General features: G+C 44.9%; 1 protein-coding gene across 1 annotated transcript in view; it reads left to right on the forward strand.

Annotated features, from left to right (window-relative positions):
• The window catches only part of LOC106597163 (glutamate receptor-interacting protein 1), a 428473-nt gene that overhangs the window by 297142 nt on the left and 113831 nt on the right, over positions 1 to 17500 (forward strand). Inside the window, exons 10-11 of the mRNA XM_045698664.1 lie at positions 1622 to 1791; positions 13000 to 13158. Of these exons, the coding sequence (XP_045554620.1) occupies positions 1622 to 1791; positions 13000 to 13158 (329 nt within the window). The remainder of the gene's footprint in view (positions 1 to 1621; positions 1792 to 12999; positions 13159 to 17500) is intronic.

The raw sequence follows: 17500 nt of genomic DNA on the forward strand, positions 1-17500 counted from the left end.
TAGAGTTTTACCTTAACGACTATCACTAATAGACTAATCAGATTACTGACTGGTTGTTTAGGTAGAGTTTTACCTTAACCACTATCACTAATAGACTAATCAGACTACTGACTGGTTGTTTAGGTAGAGTTTTACCTTAACCACTGTCTCTAATAGACTAATCAGATTACTGACTGGTTGTTTAGGTAGAGTTTTACCTTAACCACTATCACTAATAGACTAATCTGATTACTGACTGGTTGTTTAGGTAGAGTTTTACCTTAACCACTGTCACTAATAGACTAATCAGATTACTGACTGGTTGTTTAGGTAGAGTTTTACCTTAACCACTGTCTCTAATAGACTAATCAGATTACTGACTGGTTGTTTAGGTAGAGTTTTACCTTAACCACTGTCACTAATAGACTAATCAGACTACTGACTGGTTGTTTAGGTAGAGTTTTACCTTAACCACTATCACTAATAGACTAATCAGATTACTGACTGGTTGTTTAGGTAGAGTTTTACCTTAACCACTATCACTAATAGACTAATCAGATTACTGACTGGTTGTTTAGGTAGAGTTTTACCTTAACAACTGTCACTAATAGACTAATCAGATTACTGACTGGTTGTTTAGGTAGAGTTTTACCTTAACGACTATCACTAATAGACTAATCAGATTACTGACTGGTTGTTTAGGTAGAGTTTTACCTTAACCACTGTCTCTAATAGACTAATCAGACTACTGACTGGTTGTTTAGGTAGAGTTTTACCTTAACGACTGTCACTAATAGACTAATCAGATTACTGACTGGTTGTTTAGGTAGAGTTTTACCTTAACGACTATCACTAATAGACTAATCAGATTACTGACTGGTTGTTTAGGTAGAGTTTTACCTTAACCACTATCACTAATAGACTAATCAGACTACTGAGTGGTTGTTTAGGTAGAGTTTTACCTTAACCACTATCACTAATAGACTAATCAGATTACTGAGTGGGCAGAATATATTCTTTATCAAACTGAGTCTTTGGAAGGAGAGAAGTTTACTTCCTTCACTCACTGACTAAAATAAGATAGTTCTCCAGCCTCTCAAGACTCTCATTAAAAGATTTTCCCAAAGCCCTCCTTTAGGCTGTTGTTGACTACTTTGTGGATGTGAGAAGACTAAGTAAACAGAATGTGGATGGATATATCTCCACCCACCTCATCTCCTCTCTCTGTCTCTGTCTCTGTCTCTGTCTCTGTCTCTGTCTCTGTCTCTGTCTCTCTCTCTCTCTCTCTCTCTCTCTCTCTCTCTCTCTCTCTCTCTCTCTCTCTCTCTGTCTCTGTCTCTGTCTCTGTCTCTGTCTCTCTCTCGCTCTCTCTCATATCTCCAAGTCTGAGTCAACAGGGGATGGGATTGGAAGTAGAAATCTGCACCCCAAATGGCCCAATATTTCCTATATGTACTGTGGGCCTTATTCAGACTTGAGATAAGTTGACATAACATGGACTTAAGTATTTTTTTTTAAATTAAGCCCATGTTAATTTAAGTCTACTTCTCTCAAGTCTGAATTGGGCCCTATGTAAGGAGTATTTTAGAATGCCCCCTAAAAAATGTCCATTCTAACAAGAAGTGATGTCATCTCTCGGTAGGTGCGGAGCTCTGCACGCGGGTGACCACATCCTGTCTGTGGATGGTACCAGTATGGAGTACTGTACCTTGGCCGAGGCCACCCAGCTGCTCGCCAGCGCCTGTGAACACGTCAAGATGGAGATCCTGCCACACCACCAGACCAGACTGGCCCTCAAGGGCCCTGAACATGGTACTGACCTTAACCCTAACCCTGACCCCTATCCCACCACCAGACCAGACTGGCCCTCAAGGGCCCCGAACACGGTACTGACCCTAACTCTGACCCCTATCCCACCACCAGACCAGACTGGCCCTCAAGGGCCCCGAACACGGTACTGACCCTAACCCTGACCCCTATCCCACCACCAGACCAGACTGGCCCTCAAGGGCCCCGAACACGGTACTGACCCTAACTCTGACCCCTATCCCACCACCAGACCAGACTGGCCCTCAAGGGCCCCGAACACGGTACTGACCCTAACCCTGACCCCTATCCCACCACCAGACCAGACTGGCCCTCAAGGGCCCCGAACACGGTACTGACCCTAACCCTGACCCCTATCCCACCACCAGACCAGACTGGCCCTCAAGGGCCCCGACCACGGTACTGATGAACACACCTAAGGCTTCTGGGTTGTTTTTACTGAAGAGCTCCTGTAATATGTACTGCATGTGTAAGAGAGTCCCTTCTGGGGAGCGAACCGCTCTAGTCTAGTAATGACTAATCAGGTAGCAATACTATATATACTAGTCTAGTAATGACTAATCAGGTAGCAATACTATATATACTAGTCTAGTAATGACTAGTCAGGTAGTAAAACTATATCTGCTACTCTAGTAATGACTAGTCAGGTAGTAATACTATATCTACTAGTCTAGTAATGACTAGTCAGGTAGTAATACTATATCTGCTACTCTAGTAATGACTAGTCAGGTAGTAATACTATATCTACTAGTCTAGTAATGACTAATCAGGTAGTAATACTATAACAGGTAGTAATACTATATCTGTTAGTCTAGTAATGACTAATCAGGTAGTAATACTATATCTACTAGTCTAGTAATGACTAGTCAGGTAGTAATACTATATCTGCTACTCTAGTAATGACTAGTCAGGTAGTAATACTATATCTGCTAGTCTAGTAATAACTAATCAGGTAGTAATACTATATCTGCTACTCTAGTAATGACTAGTCAGGTAGTAATACTATATCTACTAGTCTAGTAATGACTAATCAGGTAGTAATACTATATCAGGTAGTAATACTATATCTGTTAGTCTAGTAATGACTAATCAGGTAGTAATACTATATCTACTAGTCTAGTAATGACTAGTCAGGTAGTAATACTATATCTGCTACTCTAGTAATGACTAGTCAGGTAGTAATACTATATCTGCTAGTCTAGTAATAACTAATCAGGTAGTAATACTATATCTGCTAGTCTAGTAATAACTAATCAGGTAGTAATATTATATCTGTTAGTCTAGTAATGACTAATCAGGTAGTAATACTAATCAGGTAGTAATACTATATCTGCTAGTCTAGTAATAACTAATCAGGTAGTAATACTATATCTGCTAGTCTAGTAATAACTAATCAGGTAGTAATACTATATCTGTTAGTCTAGTAATGACTAATCAGGTAGTAATACTATATCAGGTAGTAATACTATATCTACTAGTCTAGTAATGACTAATCAGGTAGTAATACTATATATGTTCGTCTAGTAATGCCTAATCAGGTAGTAATACTATATCAGGTAGTAATACTATATCAGGTAGTAATACTATATCTGTTAGTCTAGTAATGACTGATCAGGTAGTAATACTATATCTGCTAGTCTAGTAATGACTAATCAGGTAGTAATACTATATCTGCTAGTCTAGTAATGACTAATCAGGTAGTAATACTATATCTGCTAGTCTAGTAATGACTAATCAGGTAGTAATACTATATCTGCTAGTCTAGTAATAACTAATCAGGTAGTAATACTTTATCTGCTAGTCTAGTTATGACTAATCAGGTAGTAATACTATATCTACTAGTCTAGTAATGACTAATCAGGTAGTAATACTATATCAGGTAGTAATACTATATCTACTAGTCTAGTAATGACTAATCAGGTAGTAATGCTATACCTGTTAGTCTAGTAATGACTAATCAGGTAGTAATACTATATCAGATAGTAATACTATATCTACTAGTCTAGTAATGACTAATCAGGTAGTAATACTATATCTACTAGTCTAGTAATGACTAATCAGGTAGTAATACTATATCTGTTAGTCTAGTAATGACTAATCAGGTAGTAATACTATATCTGTTAGTCTAGTAATGACTAGTCAGGTAGTAATACTATATCAGGTAGTAATACTATATCTACTAGTCTAGTTATGACTAATCAGGTAGTAATACTATATCTGCTAGTCTAGTAATGACTAATCAGGTAGTAATACTATATCTGCTAGTCTAGTAATGACTAATCAGGTAGTAATACTATATCTGTTAGTGTAGTAATGACTAGTCAGGTAGTAATACTATATCTGCTAGTCTAGTAATGACTAATCAGGTAGTAATACTATATCAGGTAGTAATACTATATCTGCTAGTCTAGTAATGACTAATCAGGTAGTAATACTATGTCTGCTAGTCTAGTAATGACTAATCAGGTAGTAATACTATATCTGTTAGTCTAGTAATGACTAGTCAGGTAGTAATACTATATCTGCTAGTCTAGTAATGACTAATCAGGTAGTAATACTATATCAGGTAGTAATACTATATCTACTAGTCTAGTAATAACCTAATCAGGTAGTAATACTATATCTGCTAGTCTAGTAATGACTAATCAGGTAGTAATACTATATCAGGTAGTAATACTATATCTGCTAGTCTAGTAATGACTAATCAGGTAGTAATACTATATCTGCTAGTCTAGTAATGACTAATCAGGTAGTAATACTATATCTGTTAGTCTAGTAATGACTAGTCAAGTAGTAATACTATATCTGCTAGTCTAGTAATGACTAATCAGGTAGTAATACTATATCAGGTAGTAATACTATATCTACTAGTCTATTAATGACTAATCAGGTAGTAATATTATATATGTTAGTCTAGTAATGACTAATCAGGTAGTAATACTATATCTACTAGTCTAGTAATGACTAATCAGGTAGTAATACTATATATGTTAGTCTAGTAATGACTAATCAGGTAGTAATACTATATCAGGTAGTAATACTATATCTACTAGTCTAGTAATGACTAATCAGGTAGTAATACTATATATGTTAGTCTAGTAATGACTAATCAGGTAGTAATACTATATCAGGTAGTAATACTATATCTACTAGTCTAGTAATGACTAATCAGGTAGTAATACTATATATGTTAGTCTAGTAATGACTAATCAGGTAGTAATACTATATCTGCTGGTCAGGTTTTCATTGGAGCTGTGAGTAGTAAAAGTAATTTTTATAGACAGGTGAACAGACAGAGAGACATTCCTTTAATACCAGACAGTGAATAGAACAGAGGAGAGGATAGCCAGAGATTACACACACACACACACACGCACGCACGCACGCGCGCGCACGCACGCACGCACGCACGCACACACACACACACACACACACACACACACACACACACACACACACACACACACACACACACACACAGTCACACACACACACACAGTCACACACACACACACAAAATTACACACACACACACACACACGCACACACGCACGCACACACGCACGCACGCACGCACGCACACACACACACACACGCACACAGTCACACACACACACACACACACACAGTCACACACACACACACACGCACACAGTCACACACACACACACACACACACACACACACACACACACACACACACACATTACACACAATATCACACACACACACACACACACACACACACACACACCCTCACACACACGGATTATCCAACCACTCTGTTCCATAATCTGTAGGTTTAAATCTCTGAGTACAGGTGACATTTCTACGAGCAGTAGGAAGCTTGGTTGATCAGTATCATGTACCTGGGGGATTTGGGGATAAGCACTACATCCCACATGGAGCCCTATTACCTACATAGTAATGCATCTAAAGTAGTGCACTATATAGGGAATAGGGCTCTGGTCTAAAGTTGTGCACTATATAGGGAATAGGACTCTGGTCTAAAGTAGTGCACTATATAGGGAATAGGGTGCCATTTGGACACAATCCCAGGGTTCCTGTTGGATCTGAGGATTATAAAACAGGCTTTATGAAAAGGTCCAGACCCAGACAGCTTTTCTCTCCCACTGCATCGCGATAACGCCACAGTTACCCACTGAGACATTTATCAAAAGTTTATGACAATACTAATGGTTCTTTGGGAAAGGTGTGTAGATTTCTGGTGAAATCCAATGTTTTCGCTGTCTGGTCTTATCTGATGCGATAAGATACTAGTGCATTCTGGACGGGGATAGGGGATGGATCAGAATCCATTTCTCCCCGATAGGATGAAATAGATGACAGACAAGCCAAGCAGCCAACCACACTAAGCCATCTGTGATAAGGTGGAGAAAGGATGTTGTCATTTTCAATGTTCTTTTGTGTGATATTATCCACACAGAGAATCTGCTTACTGTTCAGTGCTTTACTGCCACATACATCTGAAGGAGAAAGGACAGAGTGTGCTGGGCGTTTGGAGGGTATTAATGTCCTTTAAAGGACAGAGTGTGTGGCGTTTGGAGGGTATTAATGTCCTTTAAAGGACAGAGTGTGCTGGGCGTTTGGAGGGTATTCATGTCCTTTAAAGGACAGAGTGTGTTGGGCGTTTGGAGGGTATTCATGTCCTTTAAAGGACAGAGTGTGTTGGGCGTTTGGGGGTATTCATGTCCTTTAAAGGACAGAGTGTGTTGGGCGTTTGGAGGGTATTCATGTCCTTTAAAGGACAGAGTGTGCTGGGCGTTTGGAGGGTATTCATGTCCTTTAAATCAAATTCAAATCAAATCAAATTTATTTTTATATAGCCCTTCGTACATCAGCTGATATTCTCAAAGTGCTGTACAGAAACCCAGCCTAAAACCCCAAACAGCAAGCAAAGCATGTGAAAGAAGCACGGTGGCTAGGAAAAACTCCCTAGGAAAAACTCCCTAGAAAGGCCAAAAACCTAGGAAGAAACCTAGAGAGGAACCAGGCTATGAGGGGTGGCCAGTCCTCTTCTGGCTGTGCAGGGTGGATATTATAACAGAACATGGTCAAAATGTTAAAATGTTAAAATGTTCATAAATGACCAGCATGGTCAAATAATAATAATCATAGTAGTTGTCGAGGGTGCAACAAGCACGTCCGGTGAACAGGTCAGGGTTCCATAGCCGCAGGCAGAACAGTTGAAACTGGAGCAGCAGCACGGCCAGGTGGACTGGGGACAGCAAGGAGTCATCATACCAGGTAGTCCTGAGGCATGGTCCTAGGGCTCAGGTCCTCCGAGAGAAAGACAGAAAGAGAGAAAGAGAGAATTAGAGAGAGCATATTTAAATACACACAGGACACCGGATAAGACAAGAGAAATACTCCAGATGTAACAGACTGACCCTAGCCCCCCGACACATAAACTACTGCAGCATAAATACTGGAGGCTGAGACAGGAGGGATCAGAAGACACTGTGGCCCCATCCGATGATACCCCCGGACAGGGCCAAACAGGCAGAGTGTGTTGGGCGTTTGGAGGGTATTCATGTCCTTTAAAGGACAGAGTGTGTGGCGTTTGGAGGGTATTCATGTCCTTTAAAGGACAGAGTGTGCTGGGCGTTTGGAGGGTATTCATGTCCTTTAAAGGACAGAGTGTGCTGGGCGTTTGGAGGGTATTCATGTCCTTTAAAGGACAGAGTGTGTTGGGCGTTTGGAGGGTATTCATGTCCTTTAAAGGACAGAGTGTGCTGGGCGTTTGGAGGGTATTCATGTCCTTTAAAGGACAGAGTGTGCTGGGCGTTTGGAGGGTATTAATGTCCTTTAAAGGACAGAGTGTGCTGGGCGTTTGGAGGGTATTCATGTCCTTTAAAGGACAGAGTGTGCTGGGCGTTTGGAGGGTATTCATGTCCTTTAAAGGACAGAGTGTGTTGGGCGTTTGGAGGGTATTCATGTCCTTTAAAGGACAGAGTGTGTTGGGCGTTTGGAGGGTATTCATGTCCTTTAAAGGACAGAGTGTGCTGGGCGTTTGGAGGGTATTCATGTCCTTTAAAGGACAGAGTGTGCTGGGCGTTTGGAGGGTATTCATGTCCTTTAAAGGACAGAGTGTGCTGGGCGTTTGGAGGGTATTCATGTCCTTTAAAGGACAGAGTGTGCTGGGCGTTTGGAGGGTATTCATGTCCTTTAAAGGACAGAGTGTGCTGGGCGTTTGGAGGGTATTCATGTCCTTTAAAGGACAGAGTGTGCTGGGCGTTTGGAGGGTATTCATGTCCTTTAAAGGACAGAGTGTGTTGGGCGTTTGGAGGGTATTCATGTCCTTTAAAGGACAGAGTGTGCTGGGCGTTTGGAGGGTATTCATGTCCTTTAAAGGACAGAGTGTGCTGGGCGTTTGGGGGTATTCATGTCCTTTATAGGACAGAGTGTGCTGGGCGTTTGGAGGGGTATTCATGTCCTTTAAAGGACAGAGTGTGCTGGGCGTTTGGAGGGTATTCATGTCCTTTAAAGGACAGAGTGTGCTGGGCGTTTGGAGGGTATTCATGTCCTTTAAAGGACAGAGTGTGTTGGGCGTTTGGAGGGTATTAATGTCCTTTAAAGGACAGAGTGTGCTGGGCGTTTGGAGGGTATTCATGTCCTTTAAAGGACAGAGTGTGCTGGGCGTTTGGAGGGTATTCATGTCCTTTAAAGGACAGAGTGTGCTGGGCGTTTGGGGGTATTCATGTCCTTTAAAGGACAGAGTGTGCTGGGCGTTTGGAGGGTATTCATGTCCTTTAAAGGACAGAGTGTGCTGGGCGTTTGGAGGGTATTCATGTCCTTTAAAGGACAGAGTGTGCTGGGCGTTTGGAGGGTATTCATGTCCTTTAAAGGACAGAGTGTGCTGGGCGTTTGGAGGGTATTAATGTCCTTTAAAGGACAGAGTGTGCTGGGCGTTTGGAGGGTATTAATGTCCTTTAAAGGACAGAGTGTGTTGTGCGTTTGGAGGGTATTCATGTCCTTTAAAGGACAGAGTGTGTTGGGCGTTTGGAGGGTATTCATGTCCTTTAAAGGACAGAGTGTGCTGGGCGTTTGGAGGGTATTCATGTCCTTTAAAGGACAGAGTGTGCTGGGCGTTTGGAGGGTATTCATGTCCTTTAAAGGACAGAGTGTGTTGGGCGTTTGGAGGGTATTCATGTCCTTTAAAGGACAGAGTGTGCTGGGCGTTTGGAGGGTATTCATGTCCTTTAAAGGACAGAGTGTGCTGGGCGTTTGGAGGGTATTCATGTCCTTTAAAGGACAGAGTGTGTTGGGCGTTTGGAGGGTATTCATGTCCTTTAAAGGACAGAGTGTGCTGGGCGTTTGGAGGGTATTCATGTCCTTTAAAGGACAGAGTGTGCTGGGCGTTTGGAGGGTATTCATGTCCTTTAAAGGACAGAGTGTGCTGGGCGTTTGGAGGGTATTCATGTCCTTTAAAGGACAGAGTGTGTTGGGCGTTTGGAGGGTATTCATGTCCTTTAAAGGACAGAGTGTGCTGGGCGTTTGGAGGGTATTCATGTCCTTTAAAGGACAGAGTGTGCTGGGCGTTTGGAGGGTATTCATGTCCTTTAAAGGACAGAGTGTGCTGGGCGTTTGGAGGGTATTCATGTCCTTTAAAGGACAGAGTGTGTTGGGCGTTTGGAGGGTATTCATGTCCTTTAAAGGACAGAGTGTGCTGGGCGTTTGGGGGTATTCATGTCCTTTATAGGACAGAGTGTGCTGGGCGTTTGGAGGGTATTCATGTCCTTTAAAGGACAGAGTGTGTGGCGTTTGGAGGGTATTCATGTCCTTTAAAGGACAGAGTGTGCTGGGCGTTTGGAGGGTATTCATGTCCTTTAAAGGACAGAGTGTGTGGCGTTTGGAGGGTATTCATGTCCTTTAAAGGACAGAGTGTGCTGGGCGTTTGGAGGGTATTCATGTCCTTTAAAGGACAGAGTGTGTGGCGTTTGGAGGGTATTCATGTCCTTTAAAGGACAGAGTGTGCTGGGCGTTTGGAGGGTATTCATGTCCTTTAAAGGACAGAGTGTGCTGGGCGTTTGGAGGGTATTCATGTCCTTTAAAGGACAGAGTGTGCTGGGCGTTTGGAGGGTATTCATGTCCTTTAAAGGACAGAGTGTGTGGCGTTTGGAGGGTATTCATGTCCTTTAAAGGACAGAGTGTGTGGCGTTTGGAGGGTATTCATGTCCTTTAAAGGACAGAGTGTGCTGGGCGTTTGGAGGGTATTCATGTCCTTTAAAGGACAGAGTGTGCTGGGCGTTTGGAGGGTATTCATGTCCTTTAAAGGACAGAGTGTGTTGGGCGTTTGGAGGGTATTCATGTCCTTTAAAGGACAGAGTGTGTTGGGCGTTTGGAGGGTATTCATGTCCTTTAAAGGACAGAGTGTGCTGGGCGTTTGGAGGGTATTCATGTCCTTTAAAGGACAGAGTGTGTGGCGTTTGGAGGGTATTCATGTCCTTTAAAGGACAGAGTGTGCTGGGCGTTTGGAGGGTATTCATGTCCTTTAAAGGACAGAGTGTGCTGGGCGTTTGGAGGGTATTCATGTCCTTTAAAGGACAGAGTGTGTTGGGCGTTTGGAGGGTATTCATGTCCTTTAAAGGACAGAGTGTGCTGGGCGTTTGGAGGGTATTCATGTCCTTTAAAGGACAGAGTGTGTTGGGCGTTTGGAGGGTATTCATGTCCTTTAAAGGACAGAGTGTGCTGGGCGTTTGGAGGGTATTCATGTCCTTTAAAGGACTGTTGCTGCCAGGATTCTAACTACTGCTTTTCATCAAGCTCATGATCAATGTTCCCTACATTTTCACTGAACACATTTCGGGTCTGCTGAGCGCAAACTTGAATGTTGTGAAAACCCCTTCCGGTACAAGTAAGCTACTGTGGCTATTTGATCATAATGTAGTCCTACCTGAGTGGCCTGCCAGTAAAAACAATTGAGAAAATGCAGCCAATGTGTGGTTTTCAATGTAGACCTACATTCCATGAGACTTTAGAAAAAACAACATGCAGGTCTTGACATGAACCTGTTTTATCCACTTGTCCTTCAGACAAGGTGGTGACTGGAAATGTTGTTGTGTTGTTTGATGCAAGAACCCACTTTACAAAAATAAAATGCATTATTATTCTCATACCATTATTACAGAGAATCAGACTAGTTATTCTACCGTCTGGGCGCTCCCGAATCACGCAGTGGTCTAAGGCAGTGCTAGCTGTGTCACTAGAGATTCTGGGTTAGAGTCTAGACTCTGTCTCAGTGGTCTAAGGCAGTGCTAGCTGTGTCACTAGAGATTATGGGTTAGAGTCTAGACTCTGTCTCAGTGGTCTAAGGCAGTGCTAGCTGTGTCACTAGAGATTATGGGTTGGAGTCCAGGCTCTGTCTCAGTGGTCTAAGGCAGTGCTAGCTGTGTCACTAGAGATTCTGGGTTTGAGTCCAGGCTCTGTCGCAGCCGGCCGCGACCGGGAGACCCATGGAGTGTCGCACAATTGGTCCAGCGTCGTCCGGGTTAGGGGAGGGTTTGGCCCGGCAGGGATGTCCTCCTCCGAAACACAACCCAACCAAGCCGCACTGCTTCTTGACACAATGCCCACTTAACCCGGAAGCCAGCTGCACCAATGTGATGGAGGAAACACCGTACACCTGGCAACTCCTGTGGCAGGCCGGGTGCAGTGCACGCTGACACGGTCACACACATGTCATCCTAGTAATGATGGTGGTGGTGCTCCCTATCACTCAGAAGTTATGTAGCAGGCTAAGGTGACAACAGCGCCTGGCGTGGACGTTTCCCAGTTGCTCTGAATGTTCAGTGTGAGAACGCTTTTAAAAGTCCAAAGGAAAAGATTCTCCAACTTTCAAAACGAGTCCTTTTTTGGCTAGCCACAGCAGTCAACTAGCTAGCCACGGCTGTCAACTAGCTAGCCACAGCAGTCAACTAGCTAGCCACGGCTGTCAACTAGCTAGCCACAGCAGTCAACTAGCTAGCCACAGCTGTCAACTAGCTAGCCATAGTAGTCAACTAGCTAGCCACAGCAGTCAACTAGCTAGCCACAGCTGTCAACTCGCTAGCCACAGCTGTCAACTAGCTAGCCACAGCTGTCAACTAGCTAGCCACAGCAGTCAACTAGCTAGCCACAGCTGTCAACTAGCTAGCCACAGCTGTCAACTAGCTAGACACGGCTGTCAACTAGCTAGCCACGGCAATCAACTAGCTAGCCACAGCAGTCAACTAGCTAGCCACAGCAGTCAGCTAGCTAGCCACAGCAGTCAACTAGCTAGCCACAGCAGTCAGCTAGCTAGCCACAGCAGTCAACTAGCTAGCCACAGCAGTCAACTAGCTAGCTAGGTAGCCGTGTAGATTTCTAGCATGTTCACGCATTTGTTTTCAAACAATTAGCAGGCTAGCTAGTTAGCTACCACATGGTCTTGTCAAACTGTCAACAGAGCAGCTAGCAAGCAACAAGATATGACAAATACCAGTCTACAAAACCACTTGAGGGCAAAGAAATCAGATTTGACCGTTCAGACATAAGTCGCATGGCCAGGAATCAGATTTGAAATATCAGATGTGCTTTTTGGCTGTTCAGACTGGTGGAAAAATAACAGATTTGAATCGGGTACACCAAAAATTGGATTTGAGTCAGTTCAAACAGCCAATGTGAACAAAGCTTAACAGTAACAGGGATTCCAATAGCAATCACTCACTATGTCCCAAATGGCACCATATTCCTTTGCAGTGCACTACTTTCGACCATGGGCCCTGGTCAAAATGAAAGCACTACAAAAGGAATAGGATGCCCATTGCAACGCAGATGAAGGGCTATTTAAAGTTTTGACGTGTTGTAATTCATTTAGAAATAATGATGTCCTGACAGACAATAAGACTGATTCAGCGTTCACAATGTACTGGAACTGGGATCTGGAATCTGTTCAAAATCATTTATTGTTTAGTGATCCCTTCTAGAAGCCTCCATGAAAAGTCAAAGGACGACTGGGCACCTTGATTTAACCTGATGTCTGCCTCCTGTGTCCCAATGAAATGATATTTTATATCCTCCTGAAAACCGTTGACGGACTGAACACATTTACCTTGATGTATTTGCCCCCCCCTCACCCCTGTTTTACCCTTGTTCCAATCACCTTGTTCCCCCTCCTTATCCCCTGTGGTACTTCTCTCTGTTTGTGATCAGTCAAGGTGCAGAGAAGCACGCGGACCCTTCCCTGGGAGTCCTCTTCAGCCAACAACAACAGCAACTTCCTCCCCTACCAACACTATAACACCTACCATCCTGACCAGTCCCAGAGACACCAGGCCTCCAAGCACCACAAAACCTCTCCCAACAACCCCCGTAATGTTCCTTATCCTCCTCTTCCCTAGTTCTCTTCTTTCTCTGGTCTTCAATGTCTTTCTCCTCCTCTTTCTCTTCTCCTCTATCTATGTCCTATTCCTCTTTCTCTTCTCCTCTATCTATGTCCTATTCCTCTTTCTCTTCTCCTCTATCTATGTCCTATTCCTCTTTCTCTTCTCCTATATCTATGTCCTATTCCCCTTTCTCTTCTCTATCTATGTCCTATTCCTCTTTCTCTTCCCCTCTATCTATGTCCTATTCCTCTTTCTCTTCTCCTCTATCTATGTCCTATTCCTCTTTCTCTTCTCCTCTATCTATGTCCTATTCCTCTTTCTCTTCTCCTATATCTATGTCCTATTCCCCTTTCTCTTCTCCTCTATCTATGTCCTATTCCTCTTTCTCTTCCCCTCTATCGATGTCCTACTCCTCCTATTCCTCTTTCTCTTCCCCTCTATCTATGTCCTATTCCTCTTTCTCTTCCCCTCTATCTATGTCCTATTCCTCTTTCTCTTCTCCTATATCTATGTCCTATTCCTCTTTCTCTTCCCCTCTACCTATGTCCTACTCCTCCTATTCCTCTTTCTCCTCCCCTCTATCTATGTCCTATTCCTCTTTCTCTTCTCCTCTATGTCCTACTCCTCCTATTCATCCTTCTCTTCTCCTCTATGTCCTACTCCTCCTATTCCTTTTTCTCTTCCCCTCTACCTATGTCCTACTCCTCCTATTCCTCTTTCTCCTCCCCTCTATCTATGTCCTATTCCTCTTTCTCTTCTCCTCTATGTCCTACTCCTCCTATTCATCCTTCTCTTCTCCTCTATGTCCTACTCCTCCTATTCATCCTTCTCTTCTCCTCTATCTATGTCCTACTCCTCCTATTCCTTTTTCTCTTCCCCTCTATCTATGTCCTACTCCTCCTAGTCCCGCTCCTGTTTGTTCCTCTTCCTCCTCATCCTCCTCCTCCTTCTCCTCCTTCTACTCCTCCTCTTCCTCTCCCTCCTCCTCCTCCTCCTCTCCCTCCACCTCCTTCTTGTCCTCCTCCTTTGCCTCTCCCTCCTCCTCCTCCTCTTCGTACTCCTCCTCCACCTTCTCTTCCTCCTCCTCCCCCCTTTTCCTCCTCCTCCTCCTCTCCTTCCTCCTCCTACACTCCCTCCACCTCCACCTCCTCCTTCTACTGCGCTTCCTCCTCCTTCTCTTCATCCTCCCCTCCTCCATTCCTCTCCTTCGTCCTCCCTCTCCTTCTTCCTCCTCCTCTTCCTCCGCCTCTCCTTCTTCCTCCACCTCCTCCTCCTCTCCCTCCTCTTCCTCCTCCTCTCCTTCCTCCTCCTCTCCTTCTTCCTCCTCCTCCTCTCCCTCCTCCTCCTCTCCCTCTTCCTCCTCCTCTCCCTCTTCCTCCTCCTCTCCCTCCTCCTCTCCTTTCCCTCCTCCTCCTCCACCTCCTCCTCCTCTTCCTCCTCCTCTCCTTCTTCCTCCACCTCCTCCTCCTCTCCCTCCTCTTCCTCCTCCTCTCCTTCCTCCTCCTCCTCTCCTTCTTCCTCCTTCTTCCTCCTCTCCCTCCTCCTCCTCCTCCTCTCCCTCTTCCTCCTCCTCTCCCTCCTCCTCTCCTTTCCCTCCTCCTCCTCCACCTCCTCCTCCTCTTCCTCCTCCTCTCCTTCTTCCTCCACCTCCTCCTCCTCTCCCTCCTCTTCCTCCTCCTCTCCTTCCTCCTCCTCCTCTCCTTCTTCCTCCTTCTTCCTCCTCTCCCTCCTCCTCCTCCTCCTCTCCCTCTTCCTCCTCCTCTCCCTCCTCCTCTCCTTTCCCTCCTCCTCCTCCACCTCCTCCTCCTCTTCCTCCTCCTCTCCTTCTTCCTCCACCTCCTCCTTCTCTCCCTCCTCTTCCTCCTCCTCTCCTTCCTCCTCCTCCTCTCCTTCTTCCTCCTCCTCCTCTCCCTCCTCCTCCTCCTCCTCTCCCTCTTCCTCCTCCTCTCCCTCCTCCTCTCCTCTCCCTCCTCCTCCTCCACCTCCTCCTCCTCTTCCTCCTCCTCCTTCTCCTCATACTTCTGCTCCTTCATCTTTGATCCTTTCATCTGTTTATTTCTGTTGAGCTCAGATTTGTTTTGGTTTGAAGTGATATTTTCTTTCTCTCATTTGGTTTCCTGGGCTGAAGGAAAATAGAGCGGAACTAAAGTCCTCTTCTGGCTCTCTCCATCTCTCTTTCTCTGGCTCTCTCCATCTCTCTCTCCGGTGTTCTCCATCTCTCTTTCTCTGGCTCTCTCCATCGCTCTCTCTGGCTCTCTCCATCTCTCTTTCTCTGGCTCTCTCCATCGCTCTCTTCGGGTATTCTCCATCGCTCTCACCGGAATTCTCCATCTCTCTTTCTCTGGCTCTCTCCATCTCTCTCTTTCTCTGGCTCTCTCCATCTCTCTCTTTCTCTGGCTCTCTCCATCGCTCTTTCTGGTATTCTCCATCGCTCTCGCCGGTTCTCTCCATCTCTCTCTTTCTCTGGCTCTCTATCTTTCTCTCTCTCGCTCTTGCTCTCCATCTCTCTCTCCGGTTCTCTCTGTCTCACTCGCTCTCTCTCACTTGCGCCATCTTTCTCGCTCTCTCTCGCAATCTCTCCCCCTCCATCTCTCTCTCCGGTTCTCTCCATCTCTCCCCCTCCATCTCTCTCTCTAGTTCTCTCCATCTCTCCCCCTCCATCTCTCTCTCTCCGGTTCTCTCCATCTCTCCCCCTCCATCTCTCTCTCCGGTTCTCTCCATCTCTCCCCCTCCATCTCTCTCTCCGGTTCTCTCCATCTCTCCCCCTCCATCTCTCTCTCTAGTTCTCTCCATCTCTCCCCCTCCATCTCTCTCTCTCCGGTTCTCTCCATCTCTCCCCCTCCATCTCTCTCTCCGGTTCTCTCCATCTCTCCCCCTCCATCTCTCTCTCTGGTTCTCTGCATCACTCCATTGTCCCTGAAAGTCAGTGAGCTGAGTGTTGTATGTATTACCTCATCTAGGGCATTAAAGCAAGGTGCACAGTGCTGATACAGTCCTGTCAGTCCACTTGGCCAGGGAGGGATGCTGGATTGTGGAGGCACCAGAAAGGTCTCTGTAACCACTAACCAGTCAGCGATGTACTACAACATGAATGACATTAGTCTTTATAAAACCTCAGAGGGAGAGACAGAGAGAAACAGAGAGAGAGACAGAGAGAGGGAGAGAGAGACAGAGAGAGGTAAAGAGAGAGACAGAGAGAGAGAGACATAGAGAGAGAGAGACAGAGAGAGAGTGAGAGAGAGAGACATAGAGAGAGACATATATAGAGAGAGAGACATAGAGAGAGAGAGACATAGAGAGAGACATAGAGAGAGAGAGAGCGAGAGAGAGAGAGAGAGAGAGAGAGAGACATAGAGACATAGAGCGAGAGAGACATAGAGACATAGAGAGAGAGAGAGAGAGAGAGAGAGACATAGAGAGAGACATAGAGAGAGAGACATAGAGACATAGAGAGAGAGAGAGACATATAGAGGGAGAGATACTGATGTTAGTACAATGTGAACATGGCTAGCCTGTTAACTGCCCCAGGTGAAGTGTCTCCAGTTAACACACACACTCACACACACACACCTCCGACACACACACACTGGATCGAGCTGTCTCCGGTTCTGATCACTGATCAGTATTCTGGTCACGTAGCATTGGTGGGTGTTTGTGCGTGACGACCCAGGTGTCTTGAGGGTCTCCTGAGACAGCTTGTCAATGTTAATGAATAGCACCAGCTTAACCACTAATACTATGTTCTAATTGGTCCAGTCTGCTACACACACCAGGTAGATTACATTAGATTAGATCTCTGTCTCTCTCTCTCTCTCTGTCTCTCTCTCTCTCTCTCTCTCTGTCTCTCTCTCTCTCTCTGTATCTCTCTATGTCTCTCTCTTTCTGTCTCTCTGTCTCTCTGTCTCTCTCTCTCTCTCTCTCTCTCTCTGTCTTTCTCTTTCTCTCTCTCTCTCTCTCTCTCTCTCTCTCTCTCTCTCTCTCTCTCTCTTTCTCTCTCTCTCTCTCTGTCTCTCTCTCTTCAATATATAACCATAACTGAACACATCAACATTATATTTAAAGTAAACTGTTCTCTATTTATAAATAATTGAGGCCTTTAACCAGCCAGGCCAATGCTGCATCCTCCATGATTATGCCACTTGTTCCTGGTGCTATTGATCCAGCCTGTCATCTCCTAGTCTACTGCATTGCATCTCAAGGACAACTCAGCAGAGAGGTGGAGCGAGCGAGAGATGCCTTCTAAACTCCACTCAGAGCTTGATAGGCTGCATCCTACTGCATCCTACGCTATGCTCTTAACATTACTTTTGACCAGAGCCCTGTGGGGA

This window comes from Salmo salar, chromosome ssa17 (genome assembly GCF_905237065.1).
Source record: "Salmo salar chromosome ssa17, Ssal_v3.1, whole genome shotgun sequence".
In the NCBI taxonomy this organism is placed as follows: Eukaryota; Metazoa; Chordata; class Actinopteri; order Salmoniformes; family Salmonidae; genus Salmo; species Salmo salar.